Source organism: Festucalex cinctus, chromosome 10, assembly GCF_051991245.1.
Source record: "Festucalex cinctus isolate MCC-2025b chromosome 10, RoL_Fcin_1.0, whole genome shotgun sequence".
NCBI classification, from domain to species: domain Eukaryota; kingdom Metazoa; phylum Chordata; class Actinopteri; order Syngnathiformes; family Syngnathidae; genus Festucalex; species Festucalex cinctus.
The window spans coordinates 21,849,777-21,867,449 of record NC_135420.1 but is presented as its reverse complement, the minus strand read 5'-3'; the positions used below and the strand labels follow the sequence as shown (position 1 = coordinate 21,867,449).

The window sequence follows — 17,673 nt, the reverse complement described above, 5'->3', positions numbered from 1 at the left end:
ATTTTCAAATTTCATCTAAAAATGTAAATAGCTTAAGAAATGCAAAATAATAGTGTGGTAAAATAAAGTAAAAACAGCTTAAAACCTTTAAAAATACAATATAAAAATGTAATTTTTAAACTAGTTGTGAATTCAATTGAATTAAAACTATATATTTGAAAATAAAAGTAAAAAAATATATATATACGAAAAAAGGAAATAAATGGTCAAACGTAAACCTCGCAAATAAATCATTTGAACATTTTTGATTAAACAATAAATATTTTTATTTTATATATTAAAACAATGTACAGCATATTTACAGAGATGTTCAGTCCCAAATTGTAAAAAATTTGGATTATTTATTGTACATAAAGATTTGGAAATGATTGACTGTTCCTCTAGCTAGCGCCGGCAGAGGGCGCTCTACCCGGTACCAGCTGATGATTGACGTTGAGGACGCACAGGAGGAGCAGAACCACCACCACCAGATCGTCCAGCAGCCCCAAGAGGCCGCAGATGGACGGGGCCGCTTTTGGGGAACCTGACAGGGAAGGCGGGGAGGCCGCGGAGACGGCGGCACCTGCGCAACACAGCGCCACCCGCAAGAAGAAGAGCCACAACAGACCCCCCGGGGTGCCCGAGCTGCGAACCGCCAGCTGGAGGAGGACGGGCGCATCCAACAGGTAGTCCCGCAACTGGAAACGGAAACATAGTTAGAATTTCCTTTGAAAAATAAAAATGTGTGCTTATAGCCAAAACTTCTATAGAATATTAGTTTAAAAAAAAATCATTAATAGAAAATAAAATGTAAAAAAAATATTTAAAATCTTTTTCAAAAAAATTAAAAATGATTATTAAAATATTTTTAAAATGTAAAAATTGCAAATTTAACAAAAAAGCAAAATTGATATTGAACAGTTTTAATGACAATAGAAGTAAAACTTGGAACTACTAATAATTAAAAATTAACACTAGGAAGATTAAAAATATAAAAAAATAAAATAGCAAAGTGTTAATAGTGAAGAAAATCAAGCTAAGTAAAAAGATTAAAAAATATATTTAAAAATCAAATCAAATCAAATAAAAATCATTAAGTAAAATTAAAAAAGACCATCCAAATTTAAAATCATTGAACAAAAGTAAAACTTGAAACAAATACTAAAACAAAAATTTATAATTGCAAAATTTAAAAAAAAAAAATAAAGCAACATTTACGATTTCTTTGGTGGCATTTTAAGGGTGTACTGACCCTTCTAGGTTCTCCAGAATAGCGTTTGTTGTAGTCACTTATTTGGCCCAGAACGTCCTTGGACTGCTGGTCCGGTCGGCTTTCGTTAAACAACTGACACATGGCGCTAACCTGAGTAGAAACGTGCACTTTGAACTTTCTCACTCCATTCAAACAAACACACATGCTGTATAATATACAGTGAACCCCACATATTTACAAAATTCACCTCTTATTTAAGCAATAACAATTTTACTTTGGCACCATCTGGTGGAATCTTGGTAGTGTTGAGTTTAAGTAATTGCTGTTTTTTTCCCACCTGCATTTGAGTAAATACCAATCGAAGAGCTTGATTACTAAATAGCTTTTGTGTAACGTGCCAGTGGGCATATTTGTTTGCCCATGTGGGATGTTATGCCACTTTGTGCTAACGTATTATTTAGGCTATCGATGAGCCAAACGTGAAGCTGAATAATTTAACGAGTGAATACCGTTCTTCATGTTACATGGGTTCATGCTTGCGTACATGTTAGAAGCATAGTGTTGATGCTTTATAATCCTCCATGTTTTAAGTGGTTTTCTACCATTGTGTGGCATACTACAAATATTGGGGGTTCACAATATATGAACACACAATGTACTTTAGTACCTTTTGTCTGCAGAGTGGACAGTTAACGGCATCCAACCATGTCCCGTGCCTCCAATAGGCAATCAAACATGGAGCTACAAAACAAAGGAAAAATATTAAGATGTAAAAATTATTGAAAGCAAAATAGACATATTCTTTTTTATTATTATTATAACATAGAATCTAGATGAATGTTTTTGCCCATCAGGTCAGTTGAGTCCACTAACACAAGAGTTAGTCATTAAACGGTGAACAGATGGCCCGCCGACCACACACGTCACACTAATGAATTAAACACACAAACGAGTGACACAACAGACCACCATTTTTGCATGGACAAACAGCCGCTGGATCACAATTGGCCATTAATTTCCTATCCATCCTTCCATCCATACTGTGAAGTGCATTACTAGCTGACCAGTGTCGTATTTGTAGTTTTACTATCCTCAATAAGTGAATATTGACATGCACAAACACACCTAAGCAGCGTGAAATAAATAATCAAAATTACCAGTGTCAAAAATAGTGTGGTAATCTGTATATGTGGGTTAGAACCCTGCGCGCTCGTACCGCAAAATAAATGTCCACAGTTGGTCTGCACGGGGAAGCTGGCTGCCTGCAGGCACACTGGACAATGTCGCTCTCGCTGGCTTGTCGATGGGCAGAACTGCGGACATTCCTACACCAGCAACAACAAAACGACATCAAGCAGGAAGTAGATGGTGAAATAAAACAACTATTGCCCTGTTAAAGCGATAATAAAAGGGAGCGGCAGTAGTGCTTTTTTTTTTTTCCCAGCCTGTATGCTTGTCATGCATATTAATTTGTAAATACACAAATACACTCCCCACTTATATTAAACCAAACTTTTCAGAATACACTGAAATTCCATAAGAGGAAGGGAAATAAGTGCAGAATCCAAAGGTAGCTAAACAAACAAGCTAACAGGAAGTCAAAATGAAATGATGAAATTCTTGCCATGCTGCTGGAGGTGGGCGGCGGCTGGCCTTGGCGAAAGCCCAGGTGACCCTGACCCGTTGGACCTTGAGGAGGAAGACGCCGCCATCTGTAATGTGACAGAATGGAAAAGGTAAATACACGTCCCGTTTTTGTGTGTAAATAGTCGCAGAATAAGAAAGTTTTATTTACTTCCTGTGGTTACCTTCACCTCTGCAGCCAAATTTTAGAGGAGTCACTTGGCGCGAAGATGGACAAACGGGCTGTACAGTATATGAACTATGAAGCAGAATTTTATTTTATTTTTTTGTAGCCTTTTTCTACTACATTGCAATGTCTATTTGAATTTGAGTAATTTTTAGCCCTTTACGGACTAATGTTTGCAAAGGCAATTTTTAAACATTTTCTATATTCTAATCTTAACTCGTGCTCCAGGGTAACATATTAATTCATATCACAATTTCATCCCATTGAAACTCAAAATTGCTGCCGAATGTCATGCCAAGTGTCTGTCCTGACCTGATCTTGGAGATTTGACGAGCGTTCATCGTGAAGCTGAAGTAGGCTGGCGGAGGAGGAAGTGAAATGCGGCCCGCCAGCGTGGTAGTGCGGCCTAAATGACATCTGCCTGTTAATCATCAACCACGAGCTCCTCACCAGCTTCGCGTGGTACGAGCGGTAACCCCTTGAACTTGTCTCAAGCGCCACTCGTCAGATAAGCAAATTAACGCAGAAAAAACATTCCCGCAAGTCATAAATGCGCATTCCAACGCGGGTCATACGACCGCAGCATGTTGAAGCCAAACCAGAGCACGCCCACTTAAAAGTAGGCTAGAGCTGACCTGGGTAATTATTTACCAAACGCGCCATTCTACCTCTACCAAAATCAACACACAAGTTCCATTTGGTGAGATGCTTCTGGCCAATCAAGATCATAAGCTTACTAACTATGGTTCCAAATACTAAAATTCCACTGAGTTTTGTGAAGTGGCTTAAGCTTGAATTGTGTACGCAATTTCAAGCCAACATTTGAGCTTAGTTACAACCTGTCAATGAAACATGATGATTAGAGACTTAGCCTAATAAATGTAATGTTTTAACTTCATATCAGTCCCTCCTTATGGTCAATTGGCTTTTTGAGGATCTCACCAAACTGGATGTGTGAGGAATTTCAAATCTGTGAGATTTGCCTAAGCAAATATTGACGCAGTTCTGGCCACTTGCTTCCATAGCAAGTCATCTAAAAATAGCACTCTGTCACTCATTGAGGGAGGGGGTCCGTAGGGTGTGGTGGGTCAGGGTCTTGGAAGAGATAAAAATCCAGGCCGTCGCAGTAACAGAGGTTACTACATCAAAGTCCAGTCCAGGTAAAGAGAGGCAAACGTCATGATGACCACAGGACAGGAAATAGAACTTCATACAATACAGGAAAACATTGCTCAGTGTAATTAAAGTAATACAAATGCATATTCATGTGAATTTCACCAAGCAGATGCTATAGTATGACAAAGGCAACAGAAATATTACTGCTTGCTGAAATTAACATGAAGCTTGACTGGTCAAATACTTTGGTACTTGGTAAAAATACTTCTAATTAGTGAAATTTTATGATCCATGATTCTTTTTTTGTACAATTTGTGTGAGAAATTGCTAGTTAATCAAGCCTGTTTGGTGAGGCACTATTGGTTTATCATTTACATAAAATTCCATAATCCAAGATGGCTTTTTGTGAAGCCCATTGAGTTGCACTTGTGTGAGACTGAGAAATTTTACTTTTCTAACACTCCGGTGTTCTCATTATGGTGTGATGGGGAAAAAAAATCTACTTTGACTACACTTGTTTGGTGAGATCGAACCTATCAAATGTGACTTCACAAACTAAAAGCTGAGCCGGACTGACATGAGAAATTTCAAGTCAAATGGTGAGTTGCTTTATCTTAGTATTACTACACTTTTATGACAGAGTGGTTAACTTATGTTAATGCTTTTAAGAGAGACTCTAAAAGATTAACAGAACGTACACAAACACGCGTCACAGAATACTGGAGAAGAATAAAATGACACACCATTGTATAAATATATTAATGAATTTTAAGAAGCTCAAGCAACTGTTATGCATGATTCACAGAAGAGGCGGGACTTCCGTGATTTTGCACATGAGCTTTGATTCCGGTCCGGGTTGCGAACACGCAACCGAGGAGCACAAAGTCGGAAGCACACGGCCCACACGTCGCAAACTGAACCGGAACCAAAGCACAAAACAAAAACAATACCCCATTTATTTTATTTATTTTTTTATTTGTCCTGGCTCTTTAAACGGTGGCATTATAAAAAAGTAAAAATAAAATAATAATCTCGTCCCACGATTGACTTACACAGCCGTCAATCTTCAAGCGTCTAAACGCTGATTGGATACGCCGCCAGCGCGAGTAAGAGCCATATCCAATTCACCTTTCCTTTTACGCCATTCGTTGCGGAGCGACCATTAGTTCCGCCATTTCTACGTAATTGGCGTTAAAGCTTTACCTCTTGACAGCAGGTGAGGTCAAATGAAAAAAAGAAGGCGAGAAAGGAGCGGACGGACAGGTGAAGAAGAAATATTTGATGTATTTATCTGCCTAGTCGGGACAAATGGACGAGAGCAAAACGGTTTTGGCCGAAAGCCTCATAATATGGGTGAGTTTTAATGTTAGTTTTTGCAGGGCGCTGTGTGACACACGGAAACCACCAGTCGATGCCAACAGGAGGCACCTGTTTAGAGATGGTCGGGCTTTTCAATAAAAATACGGAACTAACGTAGATAATAGATATTTAACAAACGTGTCATCAAATGTTTTAATTCAAGTTGTATTTAACATCAGCTAGTGTGCGTATCGGCTTGTATTATTTTATTATTTTACCGGGAAGCCGCGTGCCACGGCTAATGTAAACAAAGGTTGCCAGTTTGGAGCCAAACCGAGACGACCCCCCCCCCAACAGTAATCCCAATCCGTTTAACAGGCAGGCCAGCAATGACAGTTATGTTATCAAGTCCTTATTTCAGGTTCGATAGGCACTGACTCTACTAAATGTAACTTTTAAGTAACAGACTGTGACATTTCATGGCACAAGTTTTTGGGGACTAAAAAAATTGAGTAACCTTGGTGTGAGAAATTTCAAGTCAACCAAGCCTGTGCACTCTGCCTGTCAAGTTTATTTGAGCTTGTAAGTGAAATTCTGCAATTTCCTTTTTGTAATGGAAGCTGAGCTGTATTTTTTTAGGACTCGAAATTCTATGTTTCTAAGGGTTTATTCCATGGTTCAAGGCCTTTTTTTTTTTTTTTTTTTTTGTAGAGCCCATTGAGTTGTACTTGTCTGAGGAATTTCAAGTTCACTCAGACTTCTTAGGTGAGCCACTTGGCCTATCGATCTCCATGTGGTTGCATTTAGAACACTAATCTGTTTAGCCGGCAGACGAGAGACGACATCCATCTAATTAAGTCCTTATCATTGACGGTTTCTCTGAGCAACAGCAGCTCGAGGTAGGACAAAACACAGTATGGACAGTTTCAAACATCCGAGCACTTCTGATATTTCTGTAATGCAACGCACCTTACACAGTGAAAACAAACATTGTATTGTATTGATTTTGCCTGTAACTAGCTAGCATACAAACCAGGCAGATTATTGTCAAACGACATTTCATCACATTTTTAAATTAAAGTAATCCTCAAAAATCAAACTACAGTGATCCAAAGTCCAAAGCTTTTCATTGAGCGGAGAGATTTTCACAGAGTGAGACTGCCATTTTGATTTGTGATGTATAATTGTGACATTATCTGACATTAGCTAAGACTTTACTTGGAAATGTTTGTTGAAGAACATTTTGCATGTTTCGTTTTCTTCCGCCAGCTACAGACCTGCAACACCTCTGCGCCGTGCACAACAGTAGAGGACCTGACCACTGGCGTCGCCATATCACAGGTTCTGCAGCAAATGTGAGGAGATGGTGGTTAATTGTAAAAGTCAAAAGTATATCCCAGATTCCCATGCATTGCACAGATACATAAAAATGATTTACCCGTTCCATTTTCTTGGTATTCATTGAGACAAATTCACAAGTTGTGTCCAGGAAATGTCTTTAATATAAGTAGAGGAACGTACTACAGCATGGTGCTTTATCTATATTCATTCTGTCAAAATAATACACTTGACTTACAACAGTGTGTTTTTATCATTTAGAGTGGTGCCTTGAGATAGGAGTGACTGGACTAATGTGTGGTTGAACATGTGACTTTTTTGCTTGGACATGCACGCAAACTAAATTTGAGCGTTTTATTGTGGCAGTGACCTGAACGTAATAACACTTCACAACAACCAACAGTTCGTCAGGTTGCACATGTAGCCATATGTTTGTATTATACTGAGCTCACCAGAAGGAGCAGCACAATATTCATTAAGTATTGAAGCAGCAATTCTTAAATTTGGTGTAGTGTTACAGCCTTACTGTACATACGCCATACTTCCTTGACACCTTCCTTCCTTGGCAGAGACCCGTCGTGGTTCACCGATGGATGGCTCGCTCGCATCAAAACGGACGTGGACGACAACTGGAGGTTGAAGGTAGAGAGCAGATCTTAATATTATTCTTCCCTTTCAGGAAGTAGAAATCAGAAGAATCCAAAAAATATATTTCATGCAATTTTAAGAAGAAATTTTATATTGGTATATATAGGAATTTCTTTAGAATTATCTGTCATTGGTGGGTGAATTTTATGCATCGAAGTGCTAGTGTTATTGGTACTTGGTATCAGTGACTCCTTGAGTTGAGTACTCGTATTGTTATCGGTCTGAATAAGTGTTATTCAACATCCCGAATTAGGAATTTCATTGGTAAGATGCAGTCCTTCTGTTAGTGTGCCCTAGTCATTAACCGTTAACTTGTGCACAGGCATTAAGATTACCGCAAATAAATGCTTAAATGGCTTTCTATGACTACGGGGGGCGGAGCTAGGGCGTTGCAACAAAGGGAGCACTTTCGACAACTTGTATTAACATTTGATGCCTCTGGTGGCTATGCTAAAGGGAAAAAAAAGGCAAATCATGTTGTGTCATGTGCATAGATATAAAAAGTCAAAAGTAACTGAGAATTGAAATAGGAATTAGGCGCTTGGAACTGCAGTGCAAATTTTAACGTCACATTTCATCTCCAAGTTGTATTATTTTAAATGTGTTCAAGAGCTGAGGTTCAACTGCACTTGCAGTTGATGACTAGTCTCATGTCTGATTGTTTGTGTGTCCTCCACAGCTGAACAACCTGAAGAAGATCCTGCAGATGGTGCTAGAGTATTACAACGAGGTAGGCCGAAACGTCACTCAACGCCTGCTCATCTCGTTCATTGTGTTCATGTGTCCAATGAAGCGCGTCACTGTGTTGTTAGCAAGACGCACAAGAAAAAAAAACTGTGCATTGTGGCTAAAAAAGCTCGGATCAAGTCTGGTATGCGATCATGTAATCACATCTCCAGGCTGTCAAGGTGAAAAGTCAGGCATTTTGTGTTTGGTGTAACTGGCTGTCCTTGGTGCAAGGTCCTGGTACAGGGGCTGTCTGACTTCCCTCTGCCAGACGTGGCCCTGCTCGCCGAGCACTCGGACCCCGCGGAGCTGGGCCGACTGCTGCAGCTCGTCCTGGGCTGTGCCGTCAGATGTGAGCGCAAGCAAGGTGCGGTGCTCCTCACACAATCCTGCACGTTGGGCTGGTCGATTAATTGATTTTATTGACTACTTTGAGTTGCTTGGCGAGGAAGATTTTAGTTTATTTTTTTGCGGCTTCTGTCGTTCAAATCCTTGCAGAACATTTTTTATATTTTATTTTAAGGCCATATTGTCCAGCTCTACACGTGCACACAAAAGCAAAACATCACCATGTTGTGTATCTCCCTATTGCCAGAATACATCCAGATCATCATGACATTGGAGGAGTCCGTGCAGCACGTCGTCATGGCAGCCATACAGGAGGTCCGTGCTGAGGAATGGTGTCCTTGTGTAAATGGCTGGAAAGCCTGCTGAATTCCTTTATTTATTTTATTATTAACAGCTCCTACATAAAGAGTCGATGACCCCTTTAGGAGCAGAGCTGTCTGGGGACCTGGAACAGCAGGTCAGTGCTATTGGTATCGGTATGAAATTGCCTTAAAAAAAAAATCGAGTGAAAATCCAGTTTAGGCCTTAAAAATAAATAAATAAAAAATAGTTTGAACGGTCGACATTGTACGAATTGGGTCAACATGTTTATCATACTAGTACGCATGAAAAACTCTTCAAAGCGTATGGCCAAAGTTTAACAGGAAGTCAACCATTTTTGATTGAAGCAGCCATTTTGTGTGCATTCCAGGGATCGTACGGTCAAATGAGAGAGAAAGACAAAGCCTCAACGTACCTGAAAATTCACAAATTCTAGCAGGTGTGTCCATGACCTCAAAACAAAAATGAAACCTATCGAAAGTTAGGGAAAAAATAGCCAACACAAAAATTGGGTGTATCTTTAGAATATTAGAGAGCATGAAAAAGTCTCAAGTCTCATTTCATTCATGCCTGAATTTTTATTTATTTATTTATTTATTTATTTATGTGAAGACGCCATTCATCAGTATCAAATTGTATTTAAACCCATTAAAAGGCCTCCAGCGCATTACCGTGTTTCTACCACTAGAGCCGGTGAGCGCTTTAGCGCTTTTCGACCTTTAAAGCCGGGGAGCGGATACGTCATTTTGTGTTCTTTTGACAAGTTATTGGTCTCTTAGTAGATATGCACGAGAGGGTGACGTGCTCCTCGTAGCATGTCTTTGAATTTTATTTGAGCATTCATGGCTGACGAATGATTCGCCGGAGTTACGAAATAAATGACGGCGATTGACTACGGCGTGGGGGGACTTGACATTTTTACGAAATATGTTTGTAGACAATGAGAATGTTGAAAATTTTGACGGCTTTGTAACGGAATGGACGACGAATAATTACCTCTCCATTCCCCGAAGTTTTAGAAACGGTGCTCCAGTGTTAAAGGGAAATATACCCGCAGATGTGACACATTGTTGATTATTTTTTTTAAGTTTATAATAATATACTTAGGTTTGTGTGAACATCACATGTGTAGGCTCTGATATGTTTTGGGAATTATGTTTCTATGTGCTTCAGGAGCCGAGATTATTTAGTAGGCATTGAAAATATTGTTGAATTTTCAGGAAATCTTCACGTTTTCGTGGGTGTTTCTAAAGTCAGCCATAGGTTTTAGACTTTAGAAGCATGAACCCCCCCTACACCCCCCTCGAAAAATGAGCAAACTCTTGTCAATGTAACTTGTCCTGTGCTGTGTCCAGCTCAGAAAAGCTTTGGAGGAACTGTCGGATCTTTCATCAGAGAAGGATGCGCTTGCACAACGCTGCCAGGAGCTGGACCAGCAGGTGACTACGCTTCTTCTAAACACACAAATAGGGAAAACACACACACACACACTTGTCTGCGGGTCAGTGTAAACAAAAAGTCGCCATTGTTTGGAGCTGCTGTGGCAGAAGGACTGCGAGCTTACACAGTCTGCCCGGCGCTCTGCGTTCACACACACGCACTCATCAGCAGGCACTGACCCATCACATCTTCAACTGGACTCTCGACAGATTCAGTTGTTCCCTTTGCCGCCTCGCCCGGCCCCCACTTCGGCCGCCAGGTAAGTCCCAAGTGAGCGAAACTAAACCCCTGCGCTGCTTTGGATGTTGACGCTAACAGGTGGCTCCGTCGAGATGCTTCACGGACAGGCTGTGCCTGTTTCATAATTGTACACTTACATGATGATGTAATTGAGTATTTGATGGTACAGTGAACCCCTGCTTAGTCGCGGTTTGCTCTTCATGCATTTACCTGAAGTAAACATTTTTATTATTTTCATTTCCAGCATTTATTTATTTATTTTGCACCTCAATATTGTGATTGCAATTTAATATGTAATTATTTTTGTCAAGGTGTTCTTCCCATGTGATTTTCAACAAACACAAGCAATAAATTGACTTCTTAATGAACTCATTAATAATTATTAAAACACTTTGACTTGCAATCTTTTAAGTGTTCACTACAACAAATTGGCTAAATTTGACCCAAAAAAGTGTGACCTAAATCTATGGCCTTATAGTTCAGTATATGAAATTGATGAATCTCATTTATCAGAGAGGAGCCTAGTTTAGCCTAGGTTTTTGATTTGATCCCTATTCCTGTGACTAGCGGTGGTTTACTGTACTACCCAAAGAAATGCAGGCTGACTAACTGCGTGTTTGTGCATGAATTAACTTGCACTTTTTATTATTAACCGTCGCTGGACTGTGAAGACTCTCGCCGAGGCTCTCTGTATCTCTAATCTCTGAACTTCTTGCTCAGGTGGCAATTCTCCAAGAGGAACGTAACAGCCTGCTGGCCGAGATAGACGTCCTGACCGATCGGGCCAATCAGCTGGACACGTTCGACGACCCCAACACGCCGTCGGGCAGGAAGCACAGCCAGTTACAGCAGCAACTGGAAGGGCTGCAGGAGGAGAATTTCAGGTGTGGGCCCGACCTGGAAAAAACCGCCACAAGGAGGAGACAAATCCCCAAAAATTCTGAAGCGACCTTGTGTGGTCTTTCCAGGCTGGAGGCCGCCAAGGACGACTACAGGATTCACTGCGAGGAGTTGGAGAAGCAGCTGGTGGAAGTCCAGCATCGCAACGACGAGCTCACCGGCCTGGCGGAGGAATCCCGATCGCTCAAAGACGAGCTGGACGTGCTCAGGTTTGTTTGTTGGTGTCGAAAGATGAGCTTTGGCAAAGCTTTGGATTTCTTTAATTCCAATTTAATGCTAATTTGTATTTTTGGAGTGTCTGCTAGAACTAATCAGTGTTATTGATTTATTGAATTACATAAATTGTGTTGATTAATTGAAATGTATTGCTCAGGAGACGATTTTTATTTTTTATTTTTTTTTGCGGGTTCAATAGTTCAAAATGCATCCTCGCTGATGTGGTCTGCTTACACCAACAACATGGCTGCCAACAAAGAGGAGCTTGTTAATAATAATAATAATAATAATAAACATTCTGGAGCCAACTTGGCAACTTTTCCTTTAAAGTAAATGTTAGTGTTTTCTTAAAGAAGTCCAACAACCCCCCACCAACACCTTTTTTGTTAATTTTTATTTATTTATTTTTTTTATTTGTTTTTGTTTTTTTTAAACAGTAATATGTTGTATGCGCCTCCACTAGTTTAACCACTGGTGCATATTATTGTAACTTGAACTTTTAGCTTGGGCTCGCATGTGCTAACCAAGACTGACCTATGAGGGTCAGTATAGTGCTACATGGAATCAAGACTGGCAGGGAACACAAAGAAAAAAACACATCAGGGCTGTCTATTTTCTTTGTTGGTTATGCCAAAATCATCAAATATGGGGTTCGATCCAACTCTGGTGTTGACCTCAGAGGTAAGGATTTATCATCGGAAATATTTGACTCGTTTGCCATATCTGATCATATTGAGGTGGAAAAGTCACTTTTAACTCGCCCGACTATTCCACAGGATAATTGCAGAGAATAATCTTTTTAGAGACATTTTGATCATTAAGGTTTTTGTTGACTTTGATCATAAAGAAAGGGCAAAATTTGTCCTATTAGTATATGTGTATTACACTTTAGGTGCTAAATCAATGTCTCCTTTTGTCTCTTAGGAACTGTTCGGACCGGGTAGTGATGCTGGAGGCTTCGGTGGAGACGTACAAGCGAAAGCTGGAGAACCTGGGGGACCTGAAGCGGCAGATGAAGCTTCTGGAGGAGAACAATACCATCTACATGCAGAACACAGTCAGCCTGGAGGAGGAACTGCGCAAGGCCAACGCTGCCCGGGCGCAGCTGGAGACGTACAAGCGGCAGGTAGAGCTGCCTGGACCGATACTACGATCAGAAGTTTAGGGGTGCTGATGGTTTTGGTGTTGAGGGCTTTACATTTAGCATTTCAAGATAATGGGAAAATATGATTAGGTTTTGCTGGGATACATTTTGGACGTGTGCTCCCCGTCAGGTCCAAGATCTCCACATGAAGTTGTCAGATGAAACGAGGCGAGCGGACACACAGGCCTTTGAGATGAAGAAGCTGGAGGAGAAACACGAGTTGGTCACCAAGGAGAAGGAGGTGCGAGTCACGGGAAGCAGTAGAGGATGATGGGAAACTGAGAGTGGCGTTTGTAACGTTTCTGTCCACCGGCAGCGCATCATCGTGGAGAGAGACTCGCTGAAGGAGCTCAACGAGGAGCTTCGGTGCACACAAGTGCAACAGCACCAGCTCTCCCAAGCAGGTGCAGTGCATCCCCTAAATAATCAAGATTTGTTCACAATCTTCCCACATTTTGTGGGGGGGTTTGCATTTTAAGCTTGATCACGGAACAAATTATATTATATTTTTATTTTTACTATGATGCTACTCATCCATCTCCCAAGTTCTAAATTGCACCAACTGTCTCATTTGCAGGGATGCTTCCTTCCAGGAGCTCCAGCCACGATAACCTGGCAGCGGAATTGATCCCCGTCGAGCACAGGTAAAACCGAATGAATGGCCGTGCGACCGCTGATTTGACTTTGGGCTCACGTCTGCTGTAGAGAGAAGTTCATCAGGCTTCAGCACGAGAACAAGATGCTGAGAGTGCAGCAGGAGGAGCTTGAGAGGGAAAAGATCGCCTCTTTGCAGGCTCAGCTGGAGGACGCTCACAAGAATCGCAGCCAACTGGACACAGAGAACAGGTTACTCGGTTGACTCCGCTCTCCTTAACCTGACTGACAATTGGGCCAAATATGAGCAATTTCCCTCCTGAAAATGACTTTTATAGCACTCAAATGCAGGATAAGCACTCAGCATTCATGTGTCCTTTCTTTTTCCTCATTGTGCAGATTGAGTCGCCAGCGTGTCGGTGAGCTGCAGCAGCAGGTCGAGGACCTCCAGAAGGCGCTGCAGAGTCAGGCTGTGAAGCCCGATGACGTGAGTCCAGCGACAGGCCCTGGCAGATGTCCCATCACAATTTTGATTGATTTCCTTTTTCCCTACCTAGTCAAACCTGAAGCGGAAACTGGACGCTCACATGTAAGTCGTCAGTTATCAGGGTAGAAGTTGATGTGGATTCGATTACATTTTTATTTGTTGATTTATTTTTGACATTTTTAAGATTAATTGATTCAAAATAAGTAACTTGATGGGTATGAAAAAAGTGTAGTGCTGAGAATAATTTCTTGATTTATTCATAGTGGTTCTCTAGTCATAGTGGTTCTCTATTACAGCCTTATTCTAAAATTGATTATTTTATTTCTTCAAAATGCTCACACAAACCCCTATATTGGGAAAAAGTGGGGAAAAAAAGTTTATTTATTTATTTTTAACTACAATTAATCGAAATTGATGACGAAGGAATAAAATATATTTGAATAAGTGGCGCCATGCTATTCATAGGTAACAGTGACCAGGCAGGCAAATAGTTAAAATCCACAAAAAAAAAAATCAAAAAAAATGGCTACTCCATGGCTATGCCGTTGTATTTATGGACGATTTTTTAACCCTAAAAATTCTTGAATAATATACGACCAATAAATGTTTTACACGAAAAACGGAGGATGGCTCAATAAAATAAAATAAAAAATAAAATTCCACAACAATTCTTGAATAAAATACCACCAAAAAAATGTTTCCCATGAAAAACGGAGATGACTAAAAATAATAATAAAATACAATAAAAATAAATGTTTTTTCGAATTCCACAAATAGGTGGATGCCGAACTGCCTAATTAATATTGCTCCATAAGCATTTTTTTAAAATCTGTGTTCCTATTAACTTTTTTTCAAATCTCTTCTGAATATTCATTGGCAACATTTTGTTATGCGCCCTTAGCATAATTTGCAGAATACTGTAACCCTACCAATTCATAAAATTTCAACAATTTTAACTGAAGAAATAATGCATTTGTTGGATCTCATGACTTTCTAGTGATTATTCTTATGTTTTGTTTTGTTTTTTTCATTATAAATATTGACTGAGCATATGTTTTCTAGGCATTTTCCCAAGCCTCAATACAGTAGGTCAGATATGGCTGTAGCATGACAAAATGAAGTGCGTTGTGACATGTAACAATAAGCAGACAGATTTCCTCAAGAGCTCGCATGCTTGTTTCCTCAGGGTCCAGCTGAATGAGGCCCAAGATGAAATCATGAAGAAAAAAGAGCTGCTGGAGGACCTGCAGCCCGACAACACTCAGAACTGTGAGTGTCACGGTATCACGCCGCCACACGGCTCCGCTAACGGGTCCGATTCCTCCGCTTAGCGTTAAAGGTGGACGAGCTGATGGCTGCGCTGAAAAAGAAGGACGACGACATGAGGGCCATGGAGGAACGGTACAAAATGTACCTGGAGAAAGCTCGCAATGTGAGTCGCTTGGCTTACAAAACGTACCTGGAGAAAACTCGCAATGTGAGTCGCTTGGCTCTTTTGCTGTCCTTCAACAAGTTGAGGGTTTTGATCCTTTGGCGTCCTTCCGTCCAGGTGATCCAAGCTCTGGACCCTAAACTGAACCCGGCCACTGTTGAGATCCAGGCTTTGAGGAACCAGCTGGCTGAGAAAGACAAGCAGATGCTCAACCTGGAGGTAATTAGGTTGGATTGTGATGTTGGTGCACTTACAGTGGTTCACAAATAGGAGTATGTGACAGTTTAAAATATATTTAAAAAAAATATATACAAGTTCATAAAATAAATTTTATATTCAGTCTGCAATAAAAACACAGCATATTCCCCCCATACCAGAATGGTTTGACCCAACTTGTCATATGCCACCTAGAATCACCTGTCAATCACTTGAAAACTTTATTTACAATTCATTTCATGATTTCTTTTTGAAAACAGAGCTTTACTATGATCACAAAAGATGACACTTATGCTGATAATAATGTGTATGTGCACAAATCTTTATAATTAAATTCTTTATTTATTCATTTTTTAGTTATATATTTTTATTTACAAATAATTTAAGAGATCACATAAATACAAATAGAATTCCAAAGTTTAAAGGGAGTACAGGAGATTTAAAAAGTATATGTAAATATTTTTTTTTAAATATGCAAGTTCATAAAATGAATTTTATATTCAGTAAGCAATTTCAGTGTCCTAAAAACACAGCATTTCCCCCCCCATACCAGAATGGTTTGACCCAACTTGTCATATGCCACCTAGAATCACTTTATTTTAAAAAAAGATATATATTTAAAATTCAATTATTTCTTTTTGAGAACAGAGCTTTAGTATGATCCCAAAAGACGACACTCATGCTGATAATAAACTGTATTCTGTATGTGCACAAATTTATAATTGTTTGTTTGTTTATTCATTTTTTAGGTATATGTTTGTATTTCCAAATAATTTAAGAGACCACATAAATACAAATAATGTACCGAAGTTTAATAATAAATCAGACAATGATGGCACAGTACTTGGTTTTAATTTTTAATATATTTATTTTTCTTCAATCAGAAATGCTTTGCCGCTGGTTAGGGGGTACTTGGCTGAAAAAAATATTTCACAGAAAATAAGGTTGAGAACCACTGTATTAATGTATGCCTGTTTGCTGAGGGGTTTTTTTCCCCCCAAATTCATACTGTGATCCCCTTACAGGAGCTTAGTCTGGCGTTTTCTTTATTTATATAATATTGTTCAATTAAAAAAAAGAAAAAAATGTCGCCCGGCAGCGTCAGTGCGAGCAGGCCCGACTGCGCGAGTACGAAGAGAAGCTGATCGTCTCCGCCTGGTACAACAAGGTAAGGTCAAAGATGTGATTGCGAAAGGCCGCCGTCGTCCCCGCCCACGTTACGCAGGAACGCGCTGTCTCCCCCTCAGAGTCTGAGCTTTCAGAAGCTGGCCATCGAGTCGCGTCTGGGCGGCCGCGCCGGCTCCTCGCTGTCCGCCGGCCAGTCCTTCTTGTCCCAACAGCGGCAAGTGTCCAACGCGCCTCACCGGCCGCTGTCCATCAGCGTGCCCGGCGCCGCCTCCAAGTAGGCCCGCTCGGAGTCACGTGCCTCCCCCTTTGTTTAGCGAAGGGACCAATTCATCAAGTGACCTTAAACTTGTTAGCGGCCGGACCCCACAACATCAGGAATATTTCCCACGCTGATCGAACCTTTAGCTCGCATTGTGTACGTGAATGTCAGACTTGACACTTGTGATGTAAGGGTGGTGTGGTAGATTTGGTGCAGGCCACCGACCGCTCACTAAGTTGCTAAAATAGCAGTTATGTATGTAATGATGCTTAACAAAATGAAAGCTCATCATGTGAAGTCAAATGACCAATGAACAATCAAGAAATCCAGCATGTATCATGTTATTAGCCATGGAGTTGCACTGATAATATTTTGATTTGAATACCAGCTATTTTAAAATCTTAATTCAGAAATATTCTAGGCTTTTAAGTGCTTTAATCTGACACCAAGCAGGCTCATTGTCAGGAAGTGATAATATGCAGATATACTAAGATTGTATATTAAGATCAAGTAGCACAGCGCACTTGTCTGTATGTGAAGCTTGTGGGGTCAAAGAAATGTGTGAAGGAAATAAAATTGTGAATAAATTCTGGCAAATGAGTTTTTCTGAATTATGTTTATGTTGCATCAATCTGAGCAGACCCTATTAAATCACCAGATTGTCAACCTGTTTGAAAGAAAAATATAGTGAAATGTAGTCAGAAAATTTAATTATGCAACACACCGTACAGAAAAAAAACCTAAAATATTTGTTGTTGATGCACACAAAAAAGCTGATAAACGTTTGTTGTTCAGGAAACTTGAGTCGACTAATTTTAA

General features: G+C 40.2%; 2 protein-coding genes across 4 annotated transcripts; one reads left to right on the top strand and one right to left on the bottom strand.

The window, feature by feature from the left end:
- The first annotated feature begins 104 nt into the window (after nt 1-104).
- On the top strand, nt 105-17,454 carry hook1 (hook microtubule-tethering protein 1). Of its 3 annotated transcripts, none has more exons than XM_077534544.1 (22): nt 105-665; nt 2,830-2,928; nt 6,687-6,772; nt 7,325-7,397; nt 8,083-8,133; nt 8,364-8,496; nt 8,725-8,792; nt 8,872-8,934; nt 10,154-10,237; nt 11,199-11,587; nt 12,519-12,720; nt 12,869-12,979; nt 13,055-13,142; nt 13,316-13,382; nt 13,444-13,584; nt 13,732-13,819; nt 13,890-13,921; nt 15,006-15,088; nt 15,151-15,251; nt 15,369-15,470; nt 16,567-16,635; nt 16,715-17,454. In XM_077534544.1, the coding sequence occupies exons 2-22, from the start codon at nt 2,920-2,922 to the stop codon at nt 16,871-16,873; spliced, it is 2,199 nt and encodes a 732-aa protein (XP_077390670.1). In that variant the 5' UTR covers nt 105-665; nt 2,830-2,919; the 3' UTR covers nt 16,874-17,454. The 3 variants fall into 3 exon arrangements, with proteins under 3 accessions (XP_077390670.1, XP_077390669.1, XP_077390671.1); XM_077534545.1 differs by lacking the exons at nt 105-665; nt 2,830-2,928 and adding an exon at nt 5,299-5,471 and having other exon boundaries at nt 11,199-11,362; nt 11,447-11,587; XM_077534543.1 differs by lacking the exons at nt 105-665; nt 2,830-2,928 and adding an exon at nt 5,296-5,471.
- Nucleotides 287-3,561, bottom strand: LOC144027204 (E3 ubiquitin-protein ligase RNF170). The gene is made up of 6 exons (XM_077534546.1): nt 3,315-3,561; nt 2,817-2,904; nt 2,409-2,517; nt 1,860-1,933; nt 1,232-1,342; nt 287-677 (listed from the first exon to the last, which is right to left on the bottom strand). The coding sequence occupies exons 1-6, from the start codon at nt 3,341-3,343 to the stop codon at nt 381-383; spliced, it is 708 nt and encodes a 235-aa protein (XP_077390672.1). The 5' UTR covers nt 3,344-3,561; the 3' UTR covers nt 287-380.
- Nucleotides 17,455-17,673: the final 219 nt, after the last annotated feature.